Source organism: Hibiscus syriacus, unplaced genomic scaffold (assembly GCF_006381635.1).
Source record: "Hibiscus syriacus cultivar Baekdansim isolate YM2019G1 unplaced genomic scaffold, ASM638163v2 tig00110264_pilon, whole genome shotgun sequence".
Classification (NCBI taxonomy): domain Eukaryota; kingdom Viridiplantae; phylum Streptophyta; class Magnoliopsida; order Malvales; family Malvaceae; genus Hibiscus; species Hibiscus syriacus.
Genome location: NW_024062653.1, coordinates 1,400,842 through 1,411,058, shown reverse-complemented (window position 1 = coordinate 1,411,058; position 10,217 = coordinate 1,400,842). Strand labels below are relative to the sequence as shown.

The 10,217-nt window shown below is 30.2% G+C and overlaps 1 protein-coding gene across 1 annotated transcript; it reads left to right on the top strand.

Moving 5' to 3' along the window:
• The first annotated feature begins 3,433 nt into the window (after positions 1-3,433).
• On the top strand, positions 3,434-6,355 carry LOC120115420 (coronatine-insensitive protein 1-like). The gene is made up of 3 exons (XM_039136146.1): positions 3,434-4,179; positions 4,624-5,098; positions 5,289-6,355. Exons 1-3 carry the CDS (start codon positions 3,683-3,685, stop codon positions 6,096-6,098), a joined length of 1,782 nt encoding a protein of 593 aa, XP_038992077.1. The 5' UTR covers positions 3,434-3,682; the 3' UTR covers positions 6,099-6,355.
• The last annotated feature ends 3,862 nt before the right edge of the window (positions 6,356-10,217 follow it).

The window sequence follows — 10,217 nt, the reverse complement described above, 5'->3', positions numbered from 1 at the left end:
GAAGAATCTATATATTTTTAATGTTAAATGGCTAAGATGTTGACATGTGTTAAGAATCTAATGGCCACTAGAAACTATAAATAAGGATGAGTTTTTACCATTGTAGTAAGAGTGAAACAGTGAGAAAAGGGTGCCAAAAGTGTGAGCTACAGTAAAAGAGTTTTAGAGATAGAAAAGAGTAAAGTAATAGGGTAATTGGGTAATATCGTAATTGTATTTTGTATAAATAAAAGTTTTTTATTCTCTTAAGTTTCCCGGTTAAGCCTTAATTGTTTCTAAGTTCTTAATGCACTTGTGTTAGTTCTATTATATGGTCAGCTATGTTGCCTCATTGATATATGGTCAGTTATACCGCCTGAATGATATATGGTCGACCTTGCCGCCTAAGTACTATTGTACACTAAGAATTTAAAAGATAAAAGACTAACCAACATCAAAACTGTTGGTGTAGTGTGAGTAGCATATTCTAAGTCCTTAATAATAAGTGTGCTGGGCTCGTCAAAGTTTCTAACATAATTTAACTATTCTAACATAATTTAACTATTCTGTGTAAATCTTATTTGAATATATTGATTTTTCAATATAATGATTATAGTGTTTTTTTTATAATGGCATGGTTGCTCATTTAAATCTTTACTTTGTTTACAAGACTTGTGAGTCTTCATCTATCTATATATATAGAGAGAGAAAATACAATATTTTGAAGAGGAAGGAAAGAAATTTTATAGTTAAAATACAAAAAGAAATATAACTGAAAACAAAATCATTTCCCTGTGGAACATGATTGGACTAGGGGTGTAAACGAGCCGAGCCGAGCTCGAGTATTGTTGAGCTCGAGTCGACTCGAAAACTCTAAAATTGAGCTCGATTCGACTCGAAAACTCGCGAGCTTAAAATTTTCAAGCTCGACTCGAACTCGAAATCCTAAACGAAAGCTCGTGAGCAGCTCGAAAAGGCTCGAAATGAAAAAAAATCTTAAACTTAACTCGATTGAAGCCTTAAATTCAAACTCGAACATGAACCTCAAATACATAAAAATCTTAATGTATTTAAAAAAAATCAATACATAAATATTAATATTATTAATAGTTTATTTTTTAAAAAATAAAATCCAAATATATATTATATTTTCGAGCTGCTCACGAGCTTTTCGAGTCGAATATCGAGTAGCTCTTTTCGGCTCGTTAAGGACTTGAGTCAATCTCGAGCTCGAGTCCATTTGATCCGAGTATTTATCGAGCCTTAATCGAGTCGATCTCGAGTAGCTCGCGATCTGTCTCGTCTCATTTACAACCCTAGATTAGACATCTTTGATTTTCCCACTCGCCATAGGTAGGGTTTTTTTTTATTTAAAAATATTATATTGAATTAGATAAATTATTGATGAAATTCACAAATTGCATTAATTAAATTAAGAAATAAGATTGTAAGCATTGAGTGGACATCTTTGTCTTATAAAAAACCTTTGTATCGAAACATTAAATAAATGATTGTGTTTCAAGCTTTCAAACTTTTTTAAAGAACAATTGTTTTTTCTTAAATTATTTGTATCTAATTAAAATATCAAATCAAAATAATTGAATTAATTAAATTCTTTGATTAATTTTAATTTTTATAAAAATAATTAAATATTATTTTTTACATGACACACCACAATTTTGTAATATGAAATTTATTAATTAATTTTAAAAAATATCACTTGAAGTATAATCATGCAGTTGAATGTAAAAAAATCAGAGTTTAATTAATTTTTTTCAAAAGTTAGTGAGAATCTGACACTCTCTTAAATAAACTATGTGACTTAGGTATGTGATTTACCGATGAAATATCATTTTAGTCCTACTCGATACCAAGTCTCGAATTCAATCCAGAACAATTCATCCATCTTCCCTTATATATAATAATAAGAATAAGAATAAAATTGTTATTAAAATTGTTCAAAAATCTTCACATATTATGATTCCACTTTACTATAATTATTATGTACTTTAATTAAACATTTGTCTCTTATTTTATTCATGATGAATGAACAATAATAAATACTTTTTTAATGAAAATATTTCAATTATCAAAATTGGTTGGTGTATTTAATATTTTTAATTTCCAATCAAATTAACTTATATTTTTCATATATTATGATTAAATACTATTATTTTTATCAGATCAATTATTGATATTAATATAGCTACAAGAAGTAGTAAGAAGGGAATCTTTTTAATTTGTCAAAAAGGACACTAAATTAAGAACTTATTAAAAGTGATTATTTGAATTAAGCACTTTCGTATAAAGTTCTTCTCTTCTCTCTAATTAACCCCAAGATATGGTTAATATTTACTTTATTTATTCTTATTCCTTTTGAAATTTGGTTTGTTTTATTATTTTTCATATAATATTTTATTAATAATATTTTATTTACACGGTATTTTATCCACGCAAATCTATCTAAAATCCACTAATTGATTGAAGAGCTATGAATCAAAGAGATGTCAGACAAATCAAAAGAAATATATTCTCAACATCTTGTTTCACAATATATATATATATATATATATATATTATGAAATTCCAATAGAATAAAAATAACAAATAAATCTAGTCGTTGTCGCAAAAAATCTATGATTTATTGATTAAAAATTGATGTTCTTCGATAAAAATAGAATAAAGTTATTGTTGAATCAAATAACCCTAACTTAACTATACGCCTTTAGACAAAACTCATGTTCATTAAGAATAATTTATTATCGAATCTGATTGAATTTAATCAATTTTATATAACTAAAAACGTCAGTTTTATTTCATTCTCATGTTTTTTATGTTTCTATAATCAAATTACTGATTGGATGGTAAAATAAACTCAATTTTCTTCGTCAGGCAAATTAGATATTGTTCATTTTTTAGATTTATTCAAAACTTTTTTAAATTTATAACAATCGTTGCAATTCTGTCTCTTATTTAATTAATGAAAGTTTATTTATAAAAAACAAATAAATTTAGATATTCTCATGTGTCATGAAATAAATAAATAAATAATAAATTATAAAAAAAAATTAAACTTAAAAATTGAATACTTAATTAATACATAAGTTTCTATATTTATCCAAAAGATTTTCTAACATCAAACTTTTTCTTACCGTTATAGATTTGTTCCCACAAGATAGTAGGAATCTACAGCAGTAAAAGCACCACTATACAGTTAACATATCCAATCATATACATCCACGTCATAATCCACCCAAATGAATTATATTTTATTAAAATTATACATTTTGTCGCTTTCATTGATTTTTGTTTATATTTTTAAATTCGAGAGCCGCACTTGATATCATACTTTCGTTTTTCACCGTTCGATCTTTTCTTCAAATTATTCCTCACCGTCCATTTCTACTCTTAGCTTCAATCTACTAGAAAAATGCTTTCCCAGCCTTGTTTTCTTCAGTTTTCTGTGTGCGATCTCTCTTCTTCCTCCTCATCCATGACTTGTCATCCCGGTACATACCCGACCCGGTTCGTTTCATCCCTGGACCGATTCCGTTCAGTTTCGGATCCCACCGTAGTTTGTTTCCTCCTGCTTCGTTGAATATAAAAGAAGCTTTCAAGTAAACCGTTTTCTTGTTTTATTATAGATCGGTTTTTTATTCTCGTTCCTCGTTCCGGTTTTCTTTAATCCGTTTTGATTATTTGGATGGAGGAAAATGATAACAAGCTGCACAGAACGGCTTCGTTCAATTCCGCTATGTCCGACGTGGTATTGGAATGCGTTCTGCCGTACGTGCACGACCCGAGGGACCGCGCTGCCATTTCCCTCGTCTGCCGGAGGTGGTACGAGCTCGACGCGTCGTCTCGTAAGCACATAACCATCGCGTTTTGTTACACGACGACGACCGATCGGTTGCGGCTGCGTTTCCCGGTGCTGGAATCGTTGAAACTGAAAGGGAAGCCTCGGGCGGCGATGTTCAATTTGATACCCGATGATTGGGGAGGTTATGTAACGCCGTGGGTGAATGAGATTGCGGGGAACTTCAATTGCTTGAAATCTCTTCATTTTAGGAGGATGATCGTTAGGGATACGGATCTCGAAGTTTTGGCTCGGTCTAGAGGGAGAGTTTTGCAGTCTTTGAAGCTTGATCGATGCTCTGGGTTTTCAACTGATGGACTCTTCCATATTGGAAGCATGTGCAGGTAATTTTATAATTTTTAAGAAATTCTGCTGCCTAATTTTGCTTGCTATGAGATTGATGGTGTTAACTTTGCTTATTAAACGCTATTAAATTCATTCTCTAATTCAATAAATTTCTAGATTTAATCTATATACTTAGTTAATATGGTTAGATTTTAAGCCAGAATTTGCTAACTATAAGATATGCATAATGATTTATTTCTAAATTCGATTCGTCTCGTCTCGAGCTTAAACTGTTCTGTTCTCGCATCAACAGTGGAAATTTTCTTCTTCTCTTTCTTATTTTTAGATGTTTCAAGTTGATTAGAGAATGTCATGGATATTTGTGAGATACTGAGCTACAAGGTAGTTTGGATATAAAGGGTTAGCTAGTTGTGCTTTTGGTGTAATATTATTAAATCTTAGATTCCTTGTTTATGACTTTAGGTCTTGATATGTTTCTGCAGGCAGCTAAGAACATTGTTTTTAGAAGAGAGTTCGATTATAGAGAGAGATGGCCGATGGCTTCATGAGATTGCGATGAACAACTCCGTTCTCGAGACTTTAAACTTTTACATGACTGATCTCGTCCAAGTGAGTTTCGAAGACCTTGAACTGATTGCCAGGAATTGTCGCAACTTGACCTCCATGAAAATCAGCGATTGCGAAATTCTGGATCTTGTCGGCTTCTTTCGTGCTGCTTCTGTTTTAGAAGAGTTCTGCGGTGGTTCTTTCAATATCGAGCAATCGGACAGGTATAATGCTGTAACATTTCCACGGAGGTTATGCCGTTTGGGTTTATCATACATGGGGAGTCATGAAATGCCAATTGTGTTTCCTTTTGCATCGTTGCTCAAGAAGTTGGATCTCCTCTATGCCTTGCTTGACACGGAAGATCACTGCTCGTTAATTCAACGATGCCCCAACTTAGAAGTTCTTGAGGTAATGCTGTCTATTAGTTTCTGTGTTCCGAGTAACATTGTTTTTAATGATCTTTTTCATTATGCTGTAGCAGTTTTTGATATTTTTGGAAAATTTGAGATTCCGACAAGTGTTCGAGAAACGACATGTTGTTAGTTTTTGTTCTAAATATCCAATCATGTCTTATTAAATGTATTTGCTTGATGAACAGACAAGGAATGTTATTGGAGACAGAGGATTAGAAATTCTTGCTCAGAGTTGTAAGAAACTAAAGCATCTTAGAATCGAGCGAGGAGCCGATGAGCAGGGAATGGGAGACGAAGAAGGTGCGGTTTCGCATAGAGGATTAATGGCTTTAGCTCAGGGATGCCTTGAATTGGAATATATAGCCGTTTATGTATCCGATGTCACGAATGCATCATTGGAATCCATCGGGACGTACTCCAAAAACCTCTGTAATTTTCGTCTGGTGTTGCTTGACCGAGAAGAAAGGATAACAGATTTGCCTCTTGACAATGGAGTCCGTGCTTTACTGAGAGGCTGTGAAAAGCTAAGAAGATTTGCGCTGTATCTCCGACCTGGTGGTTTGACTGATGTAGGCCTCGGTTATATTGGTCGATATAGTCCGAACGTGAGATGGATGCTTCTGGGATATGTCGGGGGGTCCGATACTGGACTTTTGGAGTTCTCAAAAGGATGTCCTAGCTTGCAGAAACTTGAGATGAGGGGATGCTGCTTCAGCGAGCTAGCATTGGCACACGCTGCGTTGCGATTACCGTCTTTGAGGTACTTATGGGTGCAAGGATATAAAGCATCATCACAATCAGGTCGCGATCTGTTAGCCATGGCTCGTCCGCTCTGGAATATTGAGCTAATTCACGCAAGACGAGTCGTTACGACTAATCAAGTCGGAGAAACAATTGTGCTCGAACATCCAGCTCATATACTCGCCTACTACTCTCTAGCCGGACCGAGAAGAGATTTTCCAGATACTGTCATTCCTTTGGATCCGGTGCTGTAAATATAACCCCCTTTTTCGACGTTTCGATATTTCCAATCCACGTTCTGTTTATACGGTTTAGAGGGTTTCGGTTTGATATTTTTCGTGGACGATTTCATTTCTTGACTTTGGGTTGTAATAAAGATTGTGTTTTGGTCTGTAATTTTGAAAGGCATTTGCAGTCTTACATTGCTTGGTGGGCTACCATAGAAGAGTAGCTTAGGTATTAAGCCTTTGTACTGATAAATTTCATATTGATTCTGCAGATTGAATCTTTAGCTGAAAACTTTTGGTAGTGGCAGACACTTGAAATGTTCGATTTTAATTTATTTTTGTTGTGAAATGGGAAATTTCATTACTAGTTCCGCTTGATCGGTTAATTCGGTTACTTTCCCCCCTTATTTGATGAGAAAAGTTGTCCGAAGTTAAACTTGTGATTTAATTCCAATCATGACTAGAGTGATGTCTCTAGTTCATACTTGGTTTGTTAGTTCGGTTGTTTTTTAATTAAACCAACTTAATCTTAAAATATTAAACCAATCGTTTTTCTTTATCAAAATCAACGTAATTGATCCGATATCACTTTAATGGATTAGTTCAATTAACCGAGTTATGGGTAGGGAAAAAGTAATTTAATGGATAAATTTGAACTTGATTAAATCAAAATCGATTAAATAATTTTAAATAATTATTAGAACTGTAGAGTTGAAAAACAGAAAAATTTATTTATTTTTACTTAAATTGATTTTGAGTTGTAATTTCATAAACTCGACTCGACTCGAAGAAAATTCAAATTCAAATCGAGTTGTAAAATATAACTCGAATAATTCGAAATTTTTAGTAATTAGTGGATTTATTTTTAAGTTTAAGTCGAGTCATTCGATTTGTATGATATATTTATCACATATAAAAAATATGAAGAAATATATTTATATTGTATATATGGTTATAAAAAGTCTTTTAAATTGGAATCAAATAATATTGTAATATTATAGATGTTTACGATTAAATTTAAACAAAAACTTAAAAAATCAGTTCAACTCCACTCGAATTTTATAAACTCAACTCAATTAGAAAAAATTTCAAATCAACTTCAAATTATAAAATATAACTCGTCAATTGAAATAACTTAAAATATTTTGAGACTAAATCAAGTTCACCATAGTTTTAATCCAAAAGTCGTGAGTGGAGGAACGCTGTCTACTGCTGCATCAGCTCTGTTGTCCTTACAAGAGCCACATGCAACAATATCATGGCACCCTTTTTAAGGGTTTGTATAAGGAAAGGTAGATTAATATACGGTTAATATATTATGTTATCAGATATATTAAAAGATATTTAATAAATTCGGTTTATTGCTACTTATTATGTTGACAGACTAATAATATTTTAGGTAGAAAACATAAATAACTATTAAAAAAATTGATAACCGGTAAACTTTGGTTATCGGTAAGTATCGATACATATATATAAGTGTCCGTACTTATTTTATTGTGAAAAAAATTAATTTAAGGTTATCTTTTGAGTGAGTTTTAAGATATTAATTTAGTAATTATACGTGTCTAATGATTTATTTTTATGTTACGGTATATATTATTATTAAATTAAAAATAATAAACATAGATATTACATATTTATTATTATTTTTGGTTAAAATTGTTAAATTTGAATTCTAAATAATATTTTATAAAATATCTAAACAATCAAATAATTTTTTGTGTAAATAAAATTATTAAATTAATATTGTAGGTAGAAAACATGAAGCAGTATTAAAAATTTTTGAAACATAAATTACAGAACTTTCAACAAAGTATCGATACATGTACAAAAAATATCTATACTTTCAACATATCAGGTAGTTCTTTATCGGTTTTGTCATAATGAAACTGGTTTTGTCATATTTTTACATGTTATATTGTAAAGTATCAATACATTTTTATATCTATACTTTCAACATATCAGGTAGTTCTTTACCGGTTTTGTCATAATGAAACTGGTTTTGTCATATTTTTTACATGTTATATTGTAAAGTATCGATACATTTTTATAAAAAGTATCGATACTTTCAACATATCAGGTAGCTATTTACCGGTTTTGTCATAATGAAAATGATTTTGTCATATTTTTACCTGTTATATTGTAAAGTATTAATACATTTTTATAAAGTGTCGATACTTTCAACATATCAGGTAGTTCTTTACCGGTTTTGTCATAATGAAACTGGTTTTGTCATATTTTTACCTGTTATATTGTAAAGTATCGATACATTTTTATAAAATATCGATACTTTATAAGCGCTATTATTGTTTTTCTTTTAAATTCTAAAAGTGTCGACACTTATTTAAATGGAATCGATACTTTCAACATATCCGGTAGGTAGTTTAATGTAATAGGTAGTGCATATTTTTTTTATTGTTTACATTATTAGCAACCTTAAAAAAACCGGTAGATATTTTAATGTAATAGGTAGCACCATTTCTTTTACCGTTTACATTAATAGCAACTTTCAAAAAAACTGGTAAGTATTTTAATGTAATAGGCAGCGTCTATTTTTTTTACCGTTTACATTATTAACAATTTTAAAAAAAACCGGTATGTATTTTAATGTAATAAGTAGTTTAAATTTTGTTAACATTTATCCCTAAGGTAAGTTTATTATAACTGATAACAAATTAAGTAAGTAATTACCTATTTTGTTACATAAGCACTACCTAATATGTTATTATGCTTTATAATGTTTCGAGTAATTAACCGGTTATGTTATCCTTGATAACATTTTAAGTGTTTACCTAATATGTTGTAATAACAAATTAAATAATTAACCTATTTTATTATATAAGCGCTACTTATTACGTTATATAAGCGCTACCTAATATATTATTGTGCTTTATAATGTTTCCAGTAATTAACCGGTTATGTTATCTTTGGTAACATTTTAGGCGTTTACCTAATATGTTATAATAACAAATTAAATAATTAACCTATTTTATTATATAAGCGCTACTTATTACGTTATATAAGCGCTACCTATTACATTATATAATCGTTACCTAATATGTTATTGTGCTTGATAATGTTTCTAGTAATTAACCGGTTATGTTATCATTGATAACATTTTAGGTGTTTACCTAATATGTTGTAATAACAATTTAAGTAATTAATCTATTTTATTATATAAGTGCTACCTATTACATTATATTAGTGTTACCTAATATGTTATTGTATTTAATAATATTTCCGATTAAATGACATAACATAACCGGTCTACATTTTAATAGGTTACTTGTTTAACCATTCACATCATTTTTTAACCGCCGCACAACAGAACTTCCACCCTTTTAAGCTCAAAAAGCATAAAAAAGCTTCAACTCTTCTCTATCATTTTCGAAAATGGTTTTCACTAGAAATGAAATATGTGCTTTATTCGGGTTTGCAACGCTTACTTTTGTGGCAGGGTGGACACAACTAAAATTTAAGGTAGATACATTCTTTACTACTCTAATAATAATGATAAATCCCATCTCATATTCATAAATTTTAGTGTTCAATAATTGTTAATATATATCAATATTTTAGCTATCAATCTTATAAATGTTGAAAATTTATAGTTAATATCAAATATTACAAATATTTAAATTATTTTATGAATATTTATATATATATATTATTTTTATAGTATTTTAGAATAATCTCAACATTTTAGATTTTGTTTTCATATTCGTTATTTTAAGAATATTTTTAGATATATATTATTTTTATATTATTTTAGAATATCTCAATATTTTAGCTTTTGTTTTCATAATCGTTAGATATATGATATGACTTAAGAGTATATCCTGGTGCAATCCCTCTATCTTAGCTTTAGTTTCTTCTCCTGTTTCCCTAGTCGGATGAGGCAACAATGTTGACCCTGTAATATATTCAGAACTGCTGGAGATGCCTCGTACAATACAAGTTAGAAGTTCTGATGTGAGGACCTAAAATAAGGTTAATAAATGGCGTGACTGGTAAAAAAAGGTAATATATTAAAAGCATAGCACAAAATGTTATAAACCAGAACGAAAAAAAAGTTATCAATCGGAGTAACATAACAGACTGGACTAAAATGTTATACAAAGTAAGAAAATGAGTTATAATCAC